General features: G+C 38.7%; 1 protein-coding gene across 5 annotated transcripts; it reads right to left on the reverse strand.

Annotated features, from left to right (window-relative positions):
• Nucleotides 1-1,256: 1,256 nt before the first annotated feature.
• On the reverse strand, nucleotides 1,257-24,318 carry MIER3 (MIER family member 3). 5 transcript variants are annotated; one of them, XM_062609517.1, is made up of 13 exons: nucleotides 24,099-24,318; nucleotides 23,317-23,341; nucleotides 21,181-21,326; nucleotides 19,033-19,167; nucleotides 17,478-17,598; nucleotides 15,200-15,285; nucleotides 14,926-14,998; nucleotides 12,288-12,439; nucleotides 11,759-11,840; nucleotides 7,450-7,541; nucleotides 5,581-5,708; nucleotides 5,239-5,384; nucleotides 1,257-5,155 (listed from the first exon to the last, which is right to left on the reverse strand). In XM_062609517.1, exons 1-13 carry the CDS (start codon nucleotides 24,105-24,107, stop codon nucleotides 4,698-4,700), a joined length of 1,653 nt encoding a protein of 550 aa, XP_062465501.1. In that variant the 5' UTR covers nucleotides 24,108-24,318; the 3' UTR covers nucleotides 1,257-4,697. The 5 variants fall into 5 exon arrangements, with proteins under 5 accessions (XP_062465501.1, XP_062465502.1, XP_062465499.1 ...); XM_062609518.1 differs by having other exon boundaries at nucleotides 7,450-7,544; nucleotides 21,181-21,308; nucleotides 24,099-24,317; XM_062609515.1 differs by having other exon boundaries at nucleotides 7,450-7,544; nucleotides 24,099-24,316.
• Nucleotides 24,319-24,631: the final 313 nt, after the last annotated feature.

Consider the following 24,631-nt stretch of genomic DNA (forward strand, 5'->3'; position numbering starts at 1 on the left):
GGCCATGACAGAATGTAGCAGTGATTGTAGCTACAGACTGTACATAAGCAGAAGACAGTGTCTTCTGCTGATTAACAAATGGAAGAGGGCAGCTGGCAGGCTGAGGGTCTGCTGCCTTTGTGGAACTAACACATAGCACCTTGCTTTGCACAAACAGGAATCAGTCTCTCTTGTGTGTGAGCCTGGCTCATTGCACAGCAGATGAACCATCCCACATCCGGGACATCCTCACATTAGTTTAATGGAAATGCAAGTTTCCATTGGGCTGGGGGAAAGAGTTTACATTATATATACACATACACTAATTAAAACTATTTTTAAGACACCAGCATCACACAGCTAACAATTAGAATCATAGAACTGCATCAGAACAGGGATGAGATGGGGCCAGTCATTATGATTTGTTCTAGCAACTCTGATCTTTACTCTGAACAACCAGAGGAAGGGAGGTGCAGCTTGTCACTAGAGTTTTGGATGGGTGTTGTCTTTTGCACCTCTATCAACCACCACTACAGACACTTGTCTTGCATCTTCTCACAGGGGGAAGTAAAGGTCATTATGTTTCTTGGCAAATTAGAACTTTCTCTGTTCGGGATGGTAACAGCTTGCATCCTATCTAATTAAAAAAAAAAAAATTACCCATTTCTTTGCCCGAGGCTTTGTTATGCCAGAAACAAGCAGAAACAAGCACACTGGACCTAGGAAAGTAAGAGTCTTTGACAGCATTGGCATGCAAGATCCTAGAAGTAATACGGTGCTTTTCAGGGTCCAAGGTTAGTGTTCATTTTCTTGAGAAAAAGGAAAATCAGGACAAAAAGCATTTGAAATAGTTTAACTTTGGCATAAGCGCCTAAACCATGTGGAATTGTTATATCCTCACCTGTAATCCAGCCTGATGCGGACTTAAGGATTTGGGCAAGTTTTCTTACCCTAGAGAACAAGAATGCAGGTCCCCCATTGGCTCACCATGCACTCTGAATGCTGGGTTACAGGGCTGGGATGTGTTACTCTAAGATGTTCAAGTCCCATCTATGATTTTTCTATACTTAAGCCACGACATTTTCACATCTGAGGGAAATCATTACTTACCGTTTTACCTGCATTGCATTTTTCACTCTATGTACACTGGATAGCGTGGCAGCGTGCACTTTAGTGGTACCTAGAGTTCTTAAAGTGCATTCAGAGTTACTGCTAACTATCTCTGAAAATCAGGTAGCAAATACAGTGCAGATGCATGAAAAGTTTCACAAGCAAAGAAAGGTTTCCAGACATTTATTTCTGGAACTGTACACCAGGTATTAAAGTACAACAAATACAAAATAAGGCTCAAAAAAATCAGTGTTTATGTACAAATATTAAAACCAATGCAACAATAGCGACTTCCTCTTGAACATCTGATACTAAAACATGTTCCGATTGTCACTAGACTTGTTGTTACGCACAGGGTATGTACTTTGAACTGCGAATAACTAGAATCTCTGTTTTATCAGGAGGGCTTTAACCATTCCTACTGTATTTTACAACTGCTAGTATCTTCCTCCTTCTTTCAATGAAAAATAGAAATAAAAAAAATAGTAACCTTGTCATTACTTTATAAATTACTGTATTTAGTTTCCCTGTCTGTAGACAATGTGCTTGTAATGCTGGGCAAATAGTGTCCCTGTTGGTCAGTTCATCCATTAGTTTACATTCAAAGTTGAAACACTCACTATAGACTTTGGTTAAATTAAGTAGTATCGCTATGTTCTACTTGATCTGAAGTTTTCCTATGTTTTTGACCCTCAGTTTTAAAAAATTAAAAACAGGAAACAATTGCACACTTCATTGACCTAATCGTACACAATTTAGTATTCTTCTAACAGTATTGTACATCCTTCAAGTAAATTCAGCGGCTTGACCATGACAAGAGGAAAACTAAACATTTAAAAACCTATTATGAGGAGACGTATGACTTATCAAAGCAAAAGTATTGCTATAATCACAGCACCAGTTACACTTCTAAATGAATCAGCTACTCTCTTCAGGTTCCCTGTACATAAAAAGGATACATCTACCAACACTGCAATTGCCCCTTATGCATTTTTTGGTTTGTCTGTAGGAAGAACAAGAGTGTCAAAGGACAAAGAATTCATCACAGTTTGTTATAAGAATTGTGCTTCACCATCTAGGGACCAAGGCAATGTAATTTCTTCATATGGTTGCAATTCAGTTATATTCATGCTGACTTTCAAAACACAATTCTTTTAATAAACAGTAACAAGTTCTCCATTTAAATGTTTAAACTGAGAGAAAAATAAGTAAGTCCAGCTTTTAAAAGAAAATTTCAATAAATAGTTATTTTACATGGATAAAGTCATAGTGGTACAAATTTATGAATGTCACATCAAGCATGCACAAAAATGTTACTATACATGGAAGTAGTCAGAAAATATTGAAATAGATATCTAAAAAGATATGAAGAATTTACATATTTACAAAATCTTGCAAATTATTGCCTCATTTTAACAAGGAATTAAAAGTAAACGACACCAGCTAGCTAGCCAACAGGCTAAATATGATCAGCATTTAAAAATCTACTAGACTAGCCGGAATTCATTTTTCTCTCATATCATTTTCTGAATTTTGGTCAAAAGTCTTTATTAAATAACTAAAGTGTCCATTCAACTTGCTGACAACCCAAACCTTAGACAAGCCTCTGTCTACATTAAGAGCCCAGCAATGCATAGATAAACTGAATATATTACTGCATCAGCTAATGAGAATGGGCATGTTCATTTAAGTGCAACTGGTATAAGCATTCAGTCATCTTTGTATAATGATTTCTGTACAGACCAGCCACTCACTGTAAACCCATAAACTTGAATGTATAACAATGGAAGATCATGGCCAGTATTTTACAAAATTACATAAAATGTGCTGATTCGTAAAGAAAAGAAACCAGGTACAAAGTTCAGCACAAAATGCAGCAAGAAGCTGACAACTTGGCTAAAAATGTCAAGAGTACAACACAGGGCCAAGGCTACCCGTTATTTACTGTGTACTTACTAAAGTTACCTATTTCAGATGTGTAAGTTAAGAACTGATTACAGAATCTTCTCTACTTTTGTCCACTGTGCTAAACTAATTTGTTTTTAATATGGTAAATGTGCTATTGCATGAACACTTCAAAGCAATCTTCATTACAATGCTGTAAAGAGAACTCCACATGCTGCATCCCAAACTCAGGATGTCAATGCAGTTCACAGTATGCATAATAAATACCCTCTTCCCTTTCAAATATTTAAGTCACTAGTTTCTAATTACTCAGCATAACCTTGAAGCAACCACTACAAATATCAACAACACAAACTTAATCACTTGAATAATGAAAACAAATCAGTGGCAATTAAATCTGTAATACAAACAGTGCAAAGAAAAAGTATGGAGGAAAAGGGGGTTATTCTATTTAAGTGAGGTTCAGATTCTAATTGGAAAACCCTGTAAGTTCTGTGCTACAACATGTTGCAATCCAGTCCTATGTTTGGTTTGACTTCCCTGCAGGAATTAGAACAAGCGTTAGCCAGACAAACTTCCTGGATGGCTAAATTGCACTCAATGTTCAAAATAAAAAATTTATGGAAGTTAAGTAGCTGCTGAGAGATGTTTTTACTTAACTTTTCCTATCTGAGCAATGAAGCGAAGTGCCATTTTTAAGCCAATGACTTTTCTAAACAAATAAATGCAATCCATACTAAAGAAAAACTTTAAAATACATACTTCAAGGTTCTACTATTCCCATCTAAACTAGACAGTCCCTCAAAACTAACACTTTGAACTGCAGTGCTCCAAACAATTTAAGATGTCTTCCAAATGCAGACTGTTTGTTTAGTGGTAAATCCCAAGCTGTGAGGACTATAGCTTTATACACCAACAGCTGTCTTAGGTACATGATCACATTATTCTCCAAGGTTGTGGACAAAACCCACTGAAACACAATATAGCCTAAATAGCATCTGTTTCAGCCAATTTTAAAGTACACAGACAGTTATGGCAGCATTATTACTTCTGTGTAAGGTAGCCATGGCCTGTAGTTTTTTGCAACAGGATTGAAGTGTAGGTCTTCACACTTTACCCATGTTAAGTCCCTTGTGCTAGCTTTCACCAAGATGAACTTGCTGTTTTGTAAACTGAAGTGCTCTAGTTTAGTATCACATGAGAGAAGGTTCCATTTAAAAAACATCCGTGTATGTTTCTGCAGTTTAAATTAAAGAAACCCACCCCTGCCTTTGTAAGAAAAAAAAAAAATGCTACATTGAGCAGGGATCAGGATTGGTACCTGTAAACATTGTTATTCCACTGCATCCATCACAGCAAAAGTAACTTAGACTAAAAAGCCACTCCAATCCAGTCAGAACTTCTGTGCTGGTTTTGAAATGGTGGCCTCCGTCTACAGGCTTTAAAAAAAAAATGGAAGCAGAGCTTAAAGCTGCACCACAGAGTTCTCTGAGTCCCAAACTCCGCCTAACATCCTATGACATTTCCACATTTATGGACTGAAAAAAGAAATTACTCTTGATAAATCAAGATATAGTTCTATACATACAAAGACATCACTGATGTCAAAGTTCAAACTTCCAGTGAAAGACTAAGCAAACCTGATAGCTCCCATCAAGTTTACCACTGCATAAAGTACCCACTGTTTGTTTAGTTTTCCACAGTCATTCCGAGTGAAGGGCAGCATGTTGGTGAAGAGCATGGGTACTGATAAAACCATTTGTTTCATTTGCAGATAGACTGCTGAAGTCAGCCACTGAAACAGCCATTTTGGCACTGGTAATATGATGTGTGTGGTTCTCCAAGTCTACACCGAGGTTATTTACAGAGACATCATTCATGAAAGATTCTGGAACAGGAATCCCCATTTTCAATCTCTTTGCAGGCCTTTCTGTCTCCTCACTGCACACGTTCACTGGGTTTAGCTCTGAATGATAAAAGCCAGTCTCAAATAAATTAAAACAATCACTTTCACCATTGCTAGGCAAGCTGAGCAATTCTTCTGTTCCAACAGGCACATGATTAACTGGTGCTCGGGGTAAGCTGTCCATAGGAGGAAAGGCATCATCCAGGCAGTTCACATCTGAAGTATGGCAGACTGTAGCTACACTGTTCGTCAATGCTGAAGAGAAGATGAACACAAATGCAGATGAAATAGCTGTTTGCACAGTTACAACAAAAAGTTTTCTTTTTTTCTTGATTTACCTGTCAACTCATTGGCAGTGATAGAGTTCAGAATGCTCAGTTGTTGATCGGGAATGGTTTCTGTTCGACTATTAGATGTTAAGGCTGAAGAATGCACAGCTCCACCAAGGGCTTCTGCTTCATCTACCAAACGATCCATGTAGTCCCTAAAATAAATTTGCATCCATAATGTTATGGATAACATATGTTGTCTTAATAAGACAACAAAGCCTAAAAATTATGATGGGTTTAATTTCAGCTGCCGTAGCTGCTGCAGCATTACACTGCAATAGCAGAAGGGAAAAAAATATTCCGCATTCATGATTTGTAACAGAAAACACATTCCAAGAATGTTTTACTTACGTAACTCCTGGATGATGGTTATATTTCTTCTTTCCAAATCTTGTTTGCTGAGCAAAGTAGTCATAACGTTCTGACTTCTTCCACATGTAATAGAAAGCCACACACTCAGCAACTGTTCTGGTTCTTACCTAAAAGAAGGCAGGAAGAATTGACAAGATTAACATGAAGACTGACGTTTTGACATCTCCCCCATTCCCATTCCTGCAATATCATTAGTTTTATTGTTCTAGTATCTGGAACAAACTAATTAAATCAGGAGACTTCAAACAGATTAATAGCATTGCATAGTATTACATGTGTTCTACTGTACACATTACTAACTTTTTAAAAACTAGACTGAAACTGTATCTACATCTGAAGCATATATATATATATATAAATAAATATATATAACAATTTTTTAAACTTTTAAGATGCAAAAAGCTGAGCAGATCAATGACCTAAGAGAAGTGAAGCGGAAAAGATTTGGGTACTTATGCCTTTTAGGAAAAGTGGAGGGTTTTAAAAATAAATATTCAAACAACAAAATAAAACTGTAATCTGGTTGAGTATGTACAAAGGACTCAAAAAACTCATTTTGATCTATGTTAACTCTCTGTCTCCCCAAAACGCAGATAGCTATGTGAAGTCAGTTTCTTGGAGAAAACATAATTCCTTCTACCTGCATTCTTACAAACTATATCCATTTTTAGATGCAGAAACATTTCACATCATGATCAGCCCACAGCTCCAGTTTAAGTTTTACAACTGTAATATACAGCTCTATCCAGATAAGTCTGGCCGTAAACTATACTTGAGCTTCATCAAACTTAGAGAAACATCAGAGGGAAACCCAAAATGCCTTGGGTGTAAGTAGTAAACCTTGCTAGTGAGGGCACAACCATATGAGAGGCAGGGTAGGAAATGAACAGATATCCTTATGCCTAGTACATGAACTCCCAGTGAACACTGCTTTGCAGCTGGGTCCACAACTTTCCCTAAACATTCTGGTATTTCACCTACTTGAAAAGAAAACCACTGCAGATTTCTAGGACAAATTCTGCTTCCTCCTGGCAGATACATCAACACATGTACTTTCCTGCATGCTGGAAAAAGCATTTTTAAATTGTTTCTTTGCATATCTGATGAATTGCTGTCTATTGGCAAGGTCCACTTAAAATCTGAACAACCCAAACATTATCTAGGATGGGTTGAACCAGGTATTGAGCAGGAGCAGCTGACTGTTGTTGAATAGCAACCACCACCCTAGAAAGTTCACCTGAAATACAACAAAAACACCAGACTTCTGAAGAAAAAAAACCTTCAAAGTGGTATCAAAGCATAAAGGAGACAGACAGAAGATCTGGAAACAGCTCTTGCTTTTTAACCACAAAAAAATTATCCCTATTCTGCAGGCACAGAGGAGTCAATCAGAAGCAGTCCAGAGCAAGATTAGAACTCCTTCACTGGCAAGAAAAGAGTACCAATGGAAGACTACGCTTCCTGAGAACACAAATAGCTAAAGCTTGTTTCTGTAAACTACGCCTTCCTCATGACAAAAGTAAGTTAAGATGCAACTTCCCCTCCCACAGCTATAGTATTGAAATACTGTACTTTTAGGTGAGCACACATTTAAAGTAACTTATAACACAAATGAAAAAATGGATGCAACATCAACATGTCAGTTTCAAAGCTGATACATTTACTCATCTTGGAATGCCTAGTTTTTCCAATGGCATCTAAGAAAAAATCAGCACAAAAGTTCCAAGCTGGTTTTAATATACTGGTTCTAATTTCAGTCTTCTTCATGGCTTCTGACAAACGTGTTGTTTTTACAGATTTTCAGCATTATATCACGTACCAATTCTTCCGTTTAACTAAAATACTAACCTTGTTTTTCTGTATAAGATGAAAATCTTTTCCATAAATCCTAAGTGCGTCTTCAAAGCTTCTGCATTCTTCTTCTGTCCATGCTGTCATCTCTTCTAGACAATTTCAAAAGTAGCATGATAAACTCACCAAGCTTTTACAAAGAATAAAACGTTTGTCGCTAATGGAAGAGTACCCAAATGCATGTTAAAAAAACTCAATAGTTCAGTTATTTAGATCCATGTTCTTTTCTCTATGGTACAGATATCCTACCTGAACTCTAACTTTTGTTATAAACACTCATAGACGAGTTTGATTTCTAAGATCTTTTATCGTTAAGGGCAAAGGACATTCAAAAGATTTATTATTTAATAAGTCTGTCATCGAAACACGAAGTTTGATAACATCACCAAGGTATAAGTGAGATAAATTGTCTGAATATTCCTTCTCACATAAGATACAAAGAACAGTGGTTGCTGGAAAAAAAAAGTGAAGAAACAACCTGTTGCAATGGATGCCCCTGCTCCGATTCAGGCACCACCAACATGAAGGCCTGAGATCAGGCCTGCTGTGAAAACCTGTAAGAGCTGTGCTAGGCTGCATCTTCTCAGGAGCTAAAGAGTCTAGGCCATGTCTTACCAAGAGCCTGAGCTGGGACTAGACAAAACTAAAACTGCTACAGCTACACAAAAAAATAAAGGAGGGGTTGACTATGAGTAGTCTGCTTTACACTGTAAGTACCTGTAGCCTCTGAAAGCCCACTGAACTCTCCTGTACAGCAGCAGGCTGCAAAGACATGACCTCCACTACAGCAGGGAATGGACATCTCTCAAGATGACCCTTCAGGGCTGAAACGCCACTTACCCAGCACCTGACAGCTGTAATAAGGTAAACTGTATTTTACCTAAAGCCTGAAAGTATATTATATACTAGAGATATATATTTATATTAACCTATAGCTTAATTATTAGAAGTGTAGTAAGTAGAGTTTGACCACTGCCCAATTACTGACTATTGTTAAATTATTGTTAAATCATCATTTAATTATTATTCAATTATTGCTTAATTGTAACTTGATAATTTAATAATTTAAATTTAGTTAATCCTGTAACAATGACATTTAATAATTTACCTATGACAAAAACTGGTGTAGTTGTCAGGATGGCACTGACTACTTACAGAGGCATAGAGATAACCCTCCACTGAAATTTTCAGATGACATGGATGTGTGAAAAGCAGGACAATTTAAGTAAGGTAAAATAACAAGAGGGAAAGAGAGAAACTGAAAGATGAGAAAGAGAAGATGATAATAATACACAAGATATTGAAAGCATATTTAGTAGCTGCGTATCAGCATAAGGAATGCGGTGAAGAAATGAGACCGTTACAAGATGAGGCTGAAAAAAGAAAGTGTCAAGAAATGTTGTTACCTCTGTGAATAGACCAACTGCTTTAACAACTTGGGGAGGAAACAGAAAGAAACATGAAGGCAGAGGATAAACTAGAACTCAGGATAATCTGGGCCACCCAGATTATTCAGATCTTGTAAAATTCCCAGATCTTGTGAAACTCATTAGCTAATCATTTCGCCAGAAGATAGTGACAGAGAGATCAGAATTCAGTGTAGCCCTTTACTGAAACAAGTATATGCTGGGCCTCAAGGAGGCAAGTGGAGAAATACAATAAAGACCACTCTGTGGGACCCCCTTCAACTGGCCAATCTGCACAAAAAATACGTGTGGAAGTCTGGTGAAAGCAAGACTGAGTATCTTCAGCATGTCCCCTTAATTGGGGGAGACTGTATTACTTTAGATCATTATGGCTTTTGCGGACCAGGAGTGCGCTTGACTAAGGGATCATCCCCAGCACTGAACCACACTCTATTACGTGCTGAGTATCATATTGATCGGGAGGCACAGACCCTCAGGATAGAGGGGAACCCACTGCTATACCAGTAAGATTAAGTGAACTTTCTACTGCTGTAGACTACAAAAGCAGTCTGCCTTCAGGCTATGAATGACAATGCAAATAGTGATTATCCTATCTCTGTGCCTGCAGATACACCACTTGTTTCAGGTGGGATAGAGTTAATTTTCTTTCTAGTAGCTGGCACAGTGCTGTGTTTTGGCTTTAGTCTGAAAACAATGCTGGTAACACACCAATGTTTTAGTTGCTGCTCAGAAGCACTCTGAAAAAGGACTCTTTCATTTCCCATGCTCTGCCAGTAAGGCAGGGGACAGGAAGCCGGGAGGAAGCAGACACAGGACACCTGACCCAAACTAGCCAAAGGGGTGTTCCATACCACAGCACATCATGTCCGGTTACCCGGAAGGGCTAGATTGCTGCTTGCGTTGGGCTGGGTATCAGTTGGTGGGTGGTGAGCAATTGTACTGTACATTACTTGTGTTTATTGGGTTTTTGTCCCTTCCCTTTTTAATTCCATATTCTCTCCCCTTGTTACTTCCCTTATCATTGCTATTGTTAGCAGTAGTTTATACTTTACTGTATATATCATACTCTAGTCATGGACTGTTTATATCTCAACCCATGGGAGTTAACATTCTTTTGATTCTCCTCTCTACCCGGACTGGGAGTTGGGGGGTGGGGGGAAGAGGGAGTTTGCTGTGTGGGTCTGAGCTACCACCTGGGCTTAAACCATGACAATAACCCCTTCAGGCTTCTTAAAAAGGACCTGCAAATCCCCTTCCCCCCCCCCCCCCCCCCTTTTTTTTTAATGATAAAACATGCAGTTTCCAAACTAAATTTTAGAAATAAATAAATAAATTTAAAAACCCACTAAAAAAGAGCAAGACTTTTAAAGTTCGTTTTGAACAGGTTTGGTTTGTCTCAGGTATTGTTGCTTCCCTATCTTGATTATGGCTTTGGATCTAATTAAGAAGGGATATTTCAGGCATTTTACATTCATAATGGTGATCCAGAAATTTTCCGATAAGCTGACATTTAAAGCCAATAGAAGGAAAAAATACCACTGTGTTTCAAAACATTTCTGGCAGCAGACACTGAAACCAAGACCCTGCTGCTCCCAGATGAAGGTGATAATCATTTCACTGCAAGGCCATTTCTTTCTTCCTCAACCCATTAACTTTGCATTCCTTACTACAAAGGTCTCAAGCTTAGAAGAGAAGAAAAGATCTTTACCACTGTAAAGTCCCATTGTTAAGAAATCTTCTTGGGAGTGATATATTTTAATTCTTGTGAATAGAAGTGAACTTCAGTGCATGGAAGCAGTGAATTGCCCCCATTTACTCTAAAAGACAGGCAGAGAAAGTATTACCATCCTTTACCATTTTTAATGAGGGTATAATGAGTCCCATCTGATTGGGGTGGGTAAGGTACTAGTCCTTGGGATAGAATTTTAGGCTCTGAACCACAAATCGGCAGAGGTAATTTTTCATCCCCAAACAGGAATCCAAATCCTACAGGTGTGTGAGTTTAGATACAACCCTGCAACTGATACTTCCTTATTGATAAGGTCTACACAATCTCCTGTTGTACATGAACTTTCTGAAGCACTGCTCTAGTAGTCCTTATTATCCACTTCAGCTTTACCTTAGATATTTTCACAGCCCTTTTAAACACCAAAGTTCCCTCTAGATCCAGTTCTTAGTAGGCAATATCTGCAAGAATATCAACTTATACCAAAGCTCATACTCCCGTTTCTGCTTTATGCAACACATATGTTAAAATACGGGACAAAGAACTGTCTTTGTTAAATGATAAACTCTGATTTTCATTTAAGGGAATAATACAGTTAGGGACAAACAAGACAGAAACTTATTTTCACTGTAGACTCAAGCAAAGCTTTCTCTGCTCTACCAAAGACCTGCGGACTTACACAGTGGAACAAATTCAGGTTTGGCATAGTATAATGTTAATAGTGAGGAAGAGAGTGAGACCTCTTTATACAGCTAGCTATATTTTCCTGATTTTGGTATAAATATTGTTGTATTACAGTTGATCATGATCTCGGAAAGATACTGTAATGTGGGTAAGAACTGCCCAAGAGCAAATTCACTTCTCCCCCAACCCCTCTCCTCAGTCTCTGCCATTGTTACAAGAGCAATGAAGGAAAGAAGGGAAGGTGGAAAGCTGACTCTCAACTTCTATGCAAGTCACAAACTTCTCTAGCAGGAACTTCCAACTGGCCAACAGTCAGGTTATACCTAATCAGTGCTAAAGACATCATGGAAAGGGATATGCTCATCAATCTGATTCTTACTTAAGGTTTTGCTACACAACTTTCTTTTTTTCTATTTTTTTCCATTTTTTCCCAACACACATTTCTGACAACACAGGTCTTCTCTCTTACCCTGAGATGTCTTTCCTTTTGAGCAGTATCTCTCAATTGCTTCTTTAACATTATGGCTACTTTTAAGAAGTTCATGCAGTGCCTATAAAATGGAAAAAGTCTTTAGAAAAAGTCAAAGTTTGCAAATATTAAATCTAGACCAGCAAAACTATCTTTTCAGTGAGCATATCTAATGTAAAAAAGATTTATCTTTATACATGATGAAAATTTCAAAATAACAACCAAAACCATCAAAAAAATGAGACAAGTTTTAATTAAAAAAGAAAAAGTAAAACACTATATGCAATTATTAGAAGAGCTGGATTTGTCAGCAGCATGGCAATCAGAAACATCACAGATCACATCACTGGCAACATTCAAATACTCCATGCTTAAAATGACAAATAAGATCCTGACCCCAATAACAGCTAATTTAAAAAAAAAAAAAAAGAAACTGAGTATTGTTGCATGTGTAATACAAGGCAGAGAAAGAGAACACATGTTAATTGCAAAGCAATGTGTCACAAATGGAACAAGATATAAAACATACTTGCTCATTATCCCGTGTATGTAGTCCTTCGGGAATTCTGCCAATCATTTTTTCATTTCCTGTTCTTAAGGAAGCTTCAAAAAGGTATTCTTTAACTTTACTTTCTGAGATCACACCAGGTTTCCAAAGTAAATGGTCTTCATTTTCATAGGCTGTTAAAACAGAAACCCATTAACACCAGATGTGACATTTTTAAGGCTGTAACATTAAAAGCTATTTCACAAAGATACAGAACAGGAACACAAAAGTAACCAAATCAAGCATCATCATGCTACTTTTAAATTGCAGCTCACTTTTTCCCTAAAAGCCTCAGTTAAGAAACAGTGTGACATGGCAAAGAGATTCAGGCTCCATAAGGATAAGGGATGGAACTATTGAGGCAAGGAGTCTACAGAAGAGCAGCCTGCTGACAGCTAGATGATTCGAGTCTAATTATGTGTATATATTCATCATCTTCATATAAACAAACTAGCCAAACCATTCACAGTTGTATTCAGCTGTTTTCAAAAATTATAGTTCTATAGTTTACAGTAAAAGAGTACAGGATATCATTTTAGTATTTCAAGTGTTATTTGTCAAAAAAAAAAAAAAAGGAAAAAAAAAACAAAGAGGCTAACTGGTCAATTTCAACTAGAATTTGCCAAAAATTACTTAAGAGAATGGAAATCTAGGTCTGAATGTGGTAATCTGTTCTTCCATTCACTAACAACTGAATGCTGTTAAGAACTTGTATGTTGCATACTTGACAAGCAACCAGGATGTACAGTCCTCCTTCACATTATATTGAAACCAAGTATGCACCTCTTAAAACAGCTTATTTGAAAGACAATATACTGGAAACACGCTAGAGTTGGCCTGAACCTTTGTTGGCCTTTGCATATGTTTCAATTCTAGATTAAACTATAAATCCTTTACTCTGATCAATAGATGTGGTTAACATTGCACACAATGTTTCACACACACACAAGTATAATGGTTGTTATAGTAGAAAAGATGAAGATTCTTAATTTTCATAAAACTGCAAGAAATAGTATTAAGGTAAGGTGAGGAATAAAATTACATCTCTGAAAATTCTCTTACGGCTTAAGAACATGGAAACTTTCAACAGACATGCTACAAGTGTAAGGTTTATAGATGAGCAGCACTGCCTTCTAGCACAATTCCGCTAGCTGGGAATATACAGCAGAAATGTAAGCCCCAGTTTGCAATCATAAGCTCTTCAGAGTACAGAAGAGGCTCTCACAAAATCCTCCACCCCTACAGCCAGGTCCAACCTCTTCAGAACACTGCTTATGCTCCTCTTCAACCTCCTTTATCAACCAAGACAGCCCAGCACTTCTAGCTGGGGTCCATGAAGGATAATCTCTAGAGAAGCTCCTCTGTCTCTCTCATTTTGCAGCTACGTCATTGCTCTTGGCCATGCCAGCAGACAAGACTCTTGATGGTTCTCTCTAGCACCAGCTCATTCCAGAGAAATTTGTCAGATTAACCCCTTCCTGGTCATCCTCTGGTTACTGGCACTTCTCTAGTTCTTGGCTGAGGAGAAGTCAAGATGTATAAACAGTAAAAGGACTATCCAGATAAATCCAGTCTTACTCCTCCATTTCTCACAAACAATAAGCATCATGCTTGAATCTTAGAAAATAGGAGACTTCCCTAGGTCTTAAGCAACACAAGAGATGCTCACTTGCCAACACTTCCGGCTCCATCCATACCCAACATTCTTCTTCTCTACTGCAAAGCATCATTCTTCAAAAAAGCAGCTGGTAATGGTGAAAAGACTTTATATACTACACTAGAATAATATCCCCATGAAATGTCACAGTGCAAACACAAGTAACTTGCAGAAAATTTACAGAAAACAAACAGAATGCCCTTTATTTATTAATATATCCCCCAAATTGTTCTGTAATTTCCCAGCTGTACCACCCATTAGCAAATTTCTTTCATTAGTTGCTTTCTCTATTCCACAGCTGTATGCACTCTACCTTTCTCATAGTAAAGTTTTCTAAAGATACAAAATAGAACTCTTCTTTTTTCTACTCTAGCACAATTGCGGTTTTTAACCTGAATTTGCACTGGAATAATATAACACTTAAAACATCGAATTTTTTAGAAGACAGAAGTACCTACATCTTCTACTCATGCTACGGAAATTTAGTTTATTGCATTGTTTTCTGTATCTATTTTGTAACCCACAGTGTTGTGCTCCCCCCCAAAAAAAAGTAAAATACTGTTTTGAAGATCTTCAATGTTAACTAAGTTACATGCTCGTAGTCCAATTACAATACTCTAATGAAAATATTTCCTTCTTAACCCTGTTTGCTACACTCTTATTTCAGTGCTAACATTGTAATCCACCTTCCAATGTTTTCTTGAGAATGTCCTTTCAAAACTGAGTTTCGAAGAAGAAATCAAATTTCTGAGATACAATTATGTGACTGTTATTACAGTTTTTTTTAGTGCCTTTTTGTGTGTGGTTTTCTATTGTTCGGGGTTTTGCTCTTTTGGTTTGGGTTTCTTTAAGATCTGTGAGTCTTTAAGCCACCAAATTTATCTTATAAATTTAAAGAACATTTTTTCATCAACTACTATGTATAATCATAAAATAAGAAGTAAAATATTGAGAAGAACTTACCCTTTCCATTATCAGTGTATTTGCCAAGATAAGGTGGAATTTCAGCCTGGTACTGTGAACCAACCATTATTTCCTGAAGATGTAACAAAAGTGAAAAGACAAAAGTATTAACTAAGTATTTTGTGTATGGAATCATTTAAAATGCCATTAACCTGGCATTTGACAGAGAATTCCAGAATTAAGGTAATATTTTAGATATGCACTACAAATCAATGCATTTTTCGTCACAGTAAAGGCTTTTTTAACTTCTTTTTTTTTAAGATATAATTATTACCTTTCTCAAATCTTCAGATGAATTACCATTGTCTGCCTCTACATCTTCACCATCTGATTCTTTATCTCCATCACACGTAGTGTTTGCTTCAGACACAAAGAAGTTTGGTTTTAGCTAGCAAGAATTTTCAATTTGAGCACAGAACTACGAGGTATCACTGACTTTTGAAAGGAACACCTGCTTTTATTCTGGGAGACACTTACCATGAATCTATTAACCTACATTTCTATGAAACTAGCATGAAGTCAGAAAGTACTGGTATTTGTATACTGCAGAACTGAAACTTTAATCATCACTGCATCTTAGACAATCTACTTTATTTCTAAGATTCAAAAGGAAAATGAGACCATTTTTCTTCATCTGTTTTCTCAATAAAGGCTTCTACCTTACAGAAAAGGTATGAGAAAAACAACTTCCATGGCTATGACTTAGCCTCGGGTTAATCACAAAGAAAGTAAAGTTGAAGGCATGTCTTTATAACCTACTAAACCCTTTCATCAGGAGTTTAAATGGGCACTCAAAACATTCGTTTAAAAGAAGGTTGCCTAAGCATGGAGTGAAAACACAGGAGAGATATACAAAATGGAATAAGCAAAATCCAGCAAGACTGCTTATTCGTCTTTAATCTCCCTGCCTCCACCCTTCTCCCTCTACCCCCCAAAGAAATACCCGCAGAGCACTCCAAGCAATTCAAATCCATAGAAGAACTCGTATTTTAGAATTTGAAACACTTTGGTACCAGGTTCTGAAGTAATTCTATTTTTATAGCTGTATAATCCTAGCACAATGAAATCTACAATTCTGGTATGATTAAAGCTATTTCGTATTCCCTAACTTCAGAAACAACATACTTATAGATAAGGTTGCAATTTTAGCTTCATCACAACTAAACAGAGTCATCAATGTCAGAGACAATATTCCAAGACTGTGTGGACTGAAGCACTCCTGTAGTCATTATGATAATCACCAGTCTTACCTCTTTTTTATTGTTAGAAGCTTTAGTTAGAAGCAAAAAGCTAACAAGAATGTGTGAAACAACAACATGCCTGGATAATCATAGGCAATTATTTCTTCCAGTTAATGCAAATTTAATAAAATAGCCGATATTATATAGTAGACATGTTTATCTTAAAACTTAATGTAATCTTAGTGTCTGAGGAACAGACAGAGAAAAAAAGATGAAATTGCCAACAGCAGAAAGGACAACTCCCTCCCTGAAATGGCAGAAATTTGATTTTAAAATGTCCAGCCAAAAGTTTTAATAGAGAAAGCAACACTCTGATAGAAAGCCATGACATCTGAAAACAACAACTGTTTTTTAATCCTCTGTACGATGATGGGCTAGTCATTTTTTCTATAAAGCTGCCACACTTTCAGTCTCATATTAAACAGTTCACAAGCAGTGTTTAAATGGTGGCCAAGTTTGGCCTTTGCTTGATTAAAAAAAGGGCATGATAATTTTTAATATATTTCTATCTCTCTTCAATAAAAATGTCTTGTATTTAGCATACAATCAGCAGCATACAAGGGGCTACAACTGTTGATGACTTGAGGCAGAACATCCCCTTTATTATCTCCCTTCTCTAGAGGAATGAAATACCCCAGAAATAGCGTAAGATACTTGTCAAATTAAAACCGTAAGAATCCTCCACATTGCCCTAGTACACCAGTGAACAAAGAAGCTGCAACAGCAATGAGGACTACTTTGTCCAGGTTGGATAAGTGAACCATTGGTTCTCAGATCTTTCCTGTAATAGCTCCATGGGCAGTGAAATTTTGGTGGTCATGGGTTTATAGGCCCCATCAAATAGAAAACTACTTTGGATCACCCTGTGAAATCCTAGTGGAAAAGTGTTTAATGCGTGAAAGGAAATAACCATAAAGAAACTGCATCCCTGTTCACATACACAGGATGCATGGAGGAGTCGCTGCCTTAAAAACAGCAGCAAATAATTTAGAAGAGAAACACTGACTTAATAGAATGGGTTACACATTAACGTAATTCACTAACATATTGAAAACCATTAAGGGTATTCCTCAATACCATTAAGTTATTGTATTTGTAGAAAAATTAATTTTACTTGTGCTTTGAGCATAGTACCAAATACAAGTCTTTAAGGTAATACCAAAGACAACAGTCATGTATAACATCCTGCAAAGTACTGTTTCTCAGTTCCCAGTAAAGTCAGCACTACTCTGCAATTCTGATATTTTAAGCTAAGAAGGTGTATACAATGCTAAGACTTTTTTAGTACTATTATAAAATTAGGTCTCCTACATCTTAATGGCCGAGGAAAGAAGTCAGTAGCTTCATGTGAAGTAACTGATGGTGTCAAGTCATCAGCAGAGGACTGCGTTTCTTCATCATCACCTGACAAGAGGTCCTTAGCAATTTCCTCCTGTATCATTAAAATAAAAACACAAAACCTCAGACTGACCATTAAGTACAGACTGGTGAGCATTTAGATACAGCAAATTCTGGGTATCATCAATTAAAATGCTTTACTGTAAGTAAATTTAGCAGACCACATTCCCTTAATTAAAATGATAGTTTGCTCCTCCTAAATCTAAGACTAAATACACCCATTCATTTCAGAGTTGGACACGTGTTAATTTTCCCTTAGTCTTCTATTAAAATGAACGCACAAGAAGTAACTTCTGCACGCATAAGATGTTTTTCCAACCGCTTCCAATGAAAAATGCCAGTGGAAACTGCCTCAAATATTTGGAATTCTGTCATTCTTTGCATCACAGACACACTAGAGCTTTAAAATGCTGCTTCCCCTTAAACTCTGGGAAAAAACAAAACAAAACAGCCAGGCACTTTTGTAGACTTTTGCGGTGAGGACAGTTACAGGTCACAGTATCTTCCCAAAACACGTACAAAAACTGTTGTTTCTGTATGTTAAAAAAAAAAAAAAAAGAAAAAAGAAGAGGATATTAAGAAAGAAAAAGCACACTTCCTCCACTAGCAGATGTGTTTGAGCCCCTTTGTATAGAGGGTAGGAAGGGAAGAACTGCGTTAGACAACAAGCCGACTACATTTCTGTAGCCTCAACACAATCATGAATCCTAATGAGAATCAGATGTGCAGAGCCATCATTATACCCTACTTTCTGCGGAGTTCACCGTTACATCATACTCAGAGAGAGGGGAAAAAAAAAAGAGACATATGCCTATTACCTCCATTCTTTATAATCCAAACTACTAACTGCATATGCTTTATAGCAGAAAATCAGACTAAAATCTCAGAATTCAAAGTTAGCTTGCAAAATCACTAAACCCAAAGTTTCGGTTCTCTACATCAGCAATGCAATATATTCAGTCAGTGCACATAAAAGAATTTCTCGCACTCCCCCAAGTTAAGAACTTTCCAAACAATACGCATTTGAAAGCCACATTCTAAAGCACTCAGGAATGCATTTTCAAGTTATCCACAAATGTTTTGATATTTGGCAAGTGTGTTACAAGCCAGAATTATTATTTTTGGACACTGCAAACATTATAAAAAAAACCCACTTCTATTTAAAAAAAAAAACAACAAAAAAATCCAACCCATTTAAAGTTCTTTGGATGTGTTTTAGGACAATCGTTAACTTTCTAATTTCTCATTTTAGTAACAGTGCTAATTAAGTTGCTATGCATTTTTAAGTGTGGTAGTAAGAATTAGAATAAAATCCTCAATATCCTTGAAAAAGAATTAATTCAGAGTAAAACTGTACATTAACAAAGATACATAATCTGTAATATCAAGAGACAGTGCAAAATATTTTAAGGTCACTTCTATTTCAGCTTTTAAACCATAATACGTGGGAAAAACAGTTCTAACTTACTTTATCTAGAGTCATATCTGGAAGTTCATCTGCAAGTTCACTTGGAGAGCTATCCGCACTGGAACCTGCCATAACTGGAATTGTGGGTTCATAGCCATAGAATGCCAGTAAATCTTCCAACGGCATGTTTCCTTCCTAATACAAGAGGATTTACAAACATATCAAACCATTGCCAAATACTTGTAAACAGTTCAGACCTAAAATGTTAAGACATTACTCTGAAGAAGTAAAAAAACCCAAAAAACAACAACAACAAAACCAACAAAAAAACCCAAACAAATGTAACTGAAACCATGAATCTTGATTAGAGATTTAAAGTATTTTCAGGCACAGGACTGAAATTATTCATAACCATGCCTCTTGGCATAAAGGGAAATTCCACCAAGCTACTGAATAAAACTGTTTACTGCATGAAACTAAAGAATAAATACAAAAAACTTCCTCTTACTGAATTTACACTGTAAAGCATGATTTGCCTGTATTTCAAGACAGTGGATACCCTAGAACCACTAACAACCCCCCTACAAGAGAGAAAGCCAGAAAAACTTGAAGCTTTCAGTCCTACAGTTACAGCTGCAAGTGTGCAAACCCCTGTAAAAATAAACCAATCTAGCAACTTCAAAGCCCTCCTTTCCATCTCCCACAGAACATACTTTTATCATGATCACTGAGAAGGTAACAGAAGACTAAGTCTTGATTTGTAACTTGTTTTTTCCAAGAGCTTCTGATCAAATGATTTTAGCAAGCATCATTATACTTGCACCCTAATACAATTAATAAGACAATAAACAGCAAATATTTTTTAAGTTACCTGACTCAAGCCATCAAAATATTAAAAATATTTTCCAATGTTTATACCTTTAAAAGTTATATTACCTTTAAAAAATTCTTGTTGAACTCATACACTGATTAAATTACTTGTTTTCTTTAGTCAGCTAAGGTCTTAGTCCTGTAAAGACTTTTCACAATGGGTAAACGTAAAATCATGTCCAAGTCTTTCCAGGATCGGGACCTAAAGTAATAAAGCGTTTAAGATGAGTGGCTCTCTCTTCTTCCTTCATTATAGAAGCACAAGATAATTTTGTGGAGTAACAACTCCATTTTAACCACCAGACTTGCCAACCTGCTTTGCTATTATAATTGCAAGCTCATAATCAGCAAAAAAATCCAATTGTAAAGGTAGCACGACAGAAAAAAAAAACAACAAACCAACCAACAAAAAACTCCCCCCCAAAAAACAGGAGTATAAAGAGTGTCAACTCCATACTTAGAAAATTGTTTTTTACATAGACTATAAAAACACTGCCTCTTATCTGATGCTAAAAATTACTTCCTTGGGGCTCTGTTGACCAAAATCTGCAGTTGTACCGAGTACTGTAAGCGGGCCACTGAACAGTAATGCAAGCAGCATCAGTTTGTGGGTGTTCAGCATACTTTGAAATTTTTAATGCACTGCCACAGATGAACAAGAGGTTTACACAGGAAAAACATGTCATCAAAAATGGTAAAATGGAATAAGGAAAGCCAAGGAGCATGTTTGTCATTTCGTACACCCACCAAATGCCAAACTGATGAAGCTAAGACACAGAACTGCCATTTACATAGCAAATGAATATGATCCACCACACCTAAAGCAGGACTGTTTGTCTGCATATTGGAAAAGCAAAACTTGACCAACAGAATCAAATACAGCTAGCTGGTCACTTAACAGTATGCAAAATGGGCAGTGTCAACTTACATACAACTTATAAAACTTAGAAGTGATATTGGAAGACAGGACTCTAAAACTTCCTTCCATGATTCCCCTACCAAAACAAAAAGACTACTAAATGAACTTAGAAGTGATGTTAGATGACAGGACTCTAAAACCTGCTTCTGTGATTCCTCTACCAAAGTGAAAGGATTACTAAATGAAAAGTATGAAGTTAATATAACACTAGTATGAACTTATAACACTAGTATCTAAGCTAAGGTCAGCCTTTTTGTGAAGATGCACTACTACATCCTAACAAGACCTGATTTTTTTTTTAACAAGCTGCAAAGGCATGTTGCAGGAAACTGACTTATACAATACAAACTGAGGAGCAGGCTGAGTTCTTTTCACTAGAAAAATTGTGACATGTATGGACATTTACAAGTCACTCTTACCTTTTCTAAATCTTCAATTTCAGTGCTGAAATTTTTGCTTTCTTCCATCATTTCCTCTTCCTCAAGGGTTCGCTCATCATCATAATCATGTACCAGCATTTCAGCAGATGGGTCAAAGTCATGATCCTCTGACGATAAAGAGCCAACTATCAAAAAAACTTAATTTGAGTAATCCTTTTGTTTCTATACCAACATATGAAATTACATCATAAAAAAAAAAAGCATGAATTCTCTTACGTACAGGGTCAGAGCTCTCAATGGAGTAACTCAAACAAAGTCCTAACTACTTGACAAATTCAGCTGTTTTCAGCTGACCTCTTTCTGTGTTTGTAAGCAATAGGTGCAGTTTTCTCTTTTGCAGTATAGGATACTTGGAAGAAGTACCTAAACTACTGAAACAAAGTTTCACAAAGTAAAATCCCAAATTAGTATTTTACAGAGTAAAAGGTTGCTCAAAATACCCTTGAAATCATCATTAAGGTAAAAAGCACACGTCAAGGTTTCAGATGCTGCAAGACCATGATTTACAGAGTCTGATTCTACTCATGTGATGTTTATGGTAATTAGTATAGTTTTTCACTGCTAAACAGGTAAATTAGGTTATGAATTACCTTCTCACCACAGTAGCAAGGTAAATAAAGGGTAAAGATTTGCTTCAGATTTGCATTACATATGTAGCTTTTATTAAAACTAATTCTTAGCACTTGACCTAGAAAGGAAGAATAAATGTAGCAGTTTCAAGAAATACTGAGGAAAATATACTGGAAATGAAGCAGTGCTTCCAGTAGTTCACATTAACAAGGCATAGTGACAGCTCTGTGGTCCTTTTCATTACTTAAGAGGATACTTTAAATCATTGAAAAAGTACTGTTATTAGGTGTATCTTGCATTTATATGTTAAGTGTATTTTAAGTGTATTTTAATGATAACCTTTCTGTTATAAAGGTTATCATTAGATTCAACAAGTTTTAAAGATGCAAATATTCTGCACCCCAAAGTGGTGATAAAAATTACTAAATTGCAGGGTTGTTTTGCTCTTTAGTGTTAACTTCCTTACAGAGGAAAGAAACAGATTGGGGCACTTCTCTTTCATGTCTGGTTTCCCTTTTGGTTCTTACATTCTACTGCTCTGTTGCAATCCTTAGCTTACAAGCAGCTAAGAAAAAGTTTACTAAGAATTATTTCCATGTAAGAACTTCTGAGGAAGTTCTGCAGGGAGCAGCTACAAATTTTCAATCCTTTCCAAAAAAAATAAAGCAGTATCCCTCTTTGCACCACTTCCAGTCTTGAAAGAGACAGTTCTATACACTAATGCTTCCAAGTCTTAAAGCACCTAACTAATTTTATATCGATTAGGTTAAGTGCTCATTCCTAATATGCAGGTAATTAAAGCAAACTTTCGCTGTTCACTTAATACTGTGAAAGTTCATATCATACTGTAGAGAAACACTCATGCCTTAACAAATTTATATCTGTGTGCTCCAGAGTATTGTTTCTAACCCATATTCTAACTCATTTTATGTTTGAGTAACTGAAGTGAAAGCTCTTTTATCTAAAGTCTACAACAGGAATAAAGTCCCAAGTATCCAAAAAACAAGTTCAATACATTTTGTAATAGTTATAAGAGAAACAACCAAAAGCAGCTACGCAGAAATACAGCCCCCAAATACTATTTTGAGAGTAGCCCTGCTGATGTTAACTATGTGTGCTTGTGTAAAGTATTCCAAAGAAACTTAAGAGCAGTTAAAGGCTTAAAAATTACTTATCACTATGATTCAGAACATCCTGTTATTACTAAGAAGTCAAAAATTTACACAAGCATATAGTTATCAGCAACAAGAGAAGCAGTCTCTCTCTAGGCTACCTGGCTTTACTGAGATGCTGACTTAAAAGTGCAACAAAACGTTGTCCTCATTTTGGGTTCCGAGCAGCCAATTACTAACTGCAACCAGAGTTAAGGGAAGGACTTCACAGTTCACATCTCCTTCTCTCAAATTTATCTAGCAGGCGGTTAATTGCGTGGAGATGAAGCGTTAGGAAAGGTACGAAACGATAAATTTGGGAAGAATCAGGAAGGCGAGCGCAGCGTGCGGGCTGCAGGCCGGGTGCCGGAGCAGGAGGTGGGCGAGGACGAACCTGGGCTCGAACTCCCAAAGGAAGCCTGCGGAGAGAAGCGAGAGCAAAGTGAGAACGGGCTCCCACCGGCCGGGCAGCAGTCTTCATTTCATGCTCCCCGCCTCCATCCCCAGAGCTGTCCGCCCTTCCACTGCCGCCCCCCACCATCCCCAGCCCCTTCGTCCCGCCCTGCTGGCCCGTCCATCCCGTTCACCCTCTGCCTTCCCTCCTTCGCTAGCTCGCTCGCCGCCTGCCGCTGTCCTCTCCTCCTTCCCCACGGGTAAAAGCCCCCAGGAGCTGAGCCCGGCCCGACCGGCGCTACCGATCGCTCCAGCAGTGGCCAGGAGAGACATGACAGGGGCACGCAGCACCGGACCGGCCGCCGCTTCTTCCCCGCTCCCAGCCCGGGGTTTGCTCCTCCTCCCTCCCGCGGGGCTCTTCTCCATCGCCCGAGCTACGGAGCCGCCGCCGGCCCGACCCGCTCCCCCCAGGGCCCTCCGCACCGGTCGCGCCCCTCTCCGCGCCCGGCCCAGGCCTGTCGGCCGCCCCCGGGCTGCGAACCCGGCACCCGCGCTGCGCGGCGCCCGCCGTGCGGCCTAGTCGCGCAGGCTCCCGCTGCCCCGGCGCCGGCGGCTCCACCGTCTGTCCCGCCGCCCTGCAGCCCGGCACGCCTTTCCGCGGCGCCGGGCGGTCCCGGAGGCGCCTTACGGGGATGTCGAGGCGGGCGCGGGGGGTCTGCCGGTGGCGGCGGCCCACGGGGAGCCGGCCGAACTCCGACGCCCCAACCTGCTCTCCCCGCTCACCTCCGCCATATTGGGACGATCGGGCTGAGGAGCAGCGCTGCGCCGAGTGCCCGGATGGGGCCGCTAAGCCAATAGCAGCCGCCGAACCCCAGCCGAAGCCGGCCGGGAGGGAGCGGAGGGGCCGACAGGACCGACCTGGGGCGGAGGAGGCGGCGCCGGGGCAGGGGCCGGGGCAGTGCCGGGACCCCACCTCCGGCTGCGGGGCCGCCTTTCGCCCCGGCCGGAGAGGGCGCTCTGCTCTTCCCGGTCCGCTGCGCGCCGGGCCTGCCCCGCCCGGAGAGGGCGCTCAGCGCCAACCTGTGAGCCCAGGCCACAGCGGCTCGGGCTGGCTTCCGCCCCCCCCACCTGGGGAAGCCTGAGGCGGCGGAGGCTGTTTGCTCTGGGGCGAGGCGAGCGGCAGTCGTGCCACCCCAGGGCCGCCCCCGGCCGGCTGGAGCTGAGGCAACTGGGTCATCATGACCGTCTGGCTCAGCGTGTCTGCGTCGTCGCGCTGTGCTGTCCTGGCCTGTCCTGTCCCGTCCCGTCCCGGGCCA

This window comes from Pezoporus occidentalis, unplaced genomic scaffold (genome assembly GCF_034315485.1).
Source record: "Pezoporus occidentalis ecotype Australia unplaced genomic scaffold, CSIRO_AGI_Poc_V1 ctg139, whole genome shotgun sequence".
Taxonomy (NCBI): Eukaryota; Metazoa; Chordata; class Aves; order Psittaciformes; family Psittacidae; genus Pezoporus; species Pezoporus occidentalis.

Coding starts and splice junctions, on each gene's coding strand:
- MIER3 (XM_062609515.1), bottom strand. Junction 19,168..21,180: donor AAATTGAAGATTTAGAAAAG/GTAAGAGTGACT, acceptor CTCTTGTATTAG/GAAGGAAACATGCCGTTGGA. Junction 17,599..19,032: donor CAGATATGACTCTAGATAAA/GTAAGTTAGAAC, acceptor TTAATGATACAG/GAGGAAATTGCTAAGGACCT.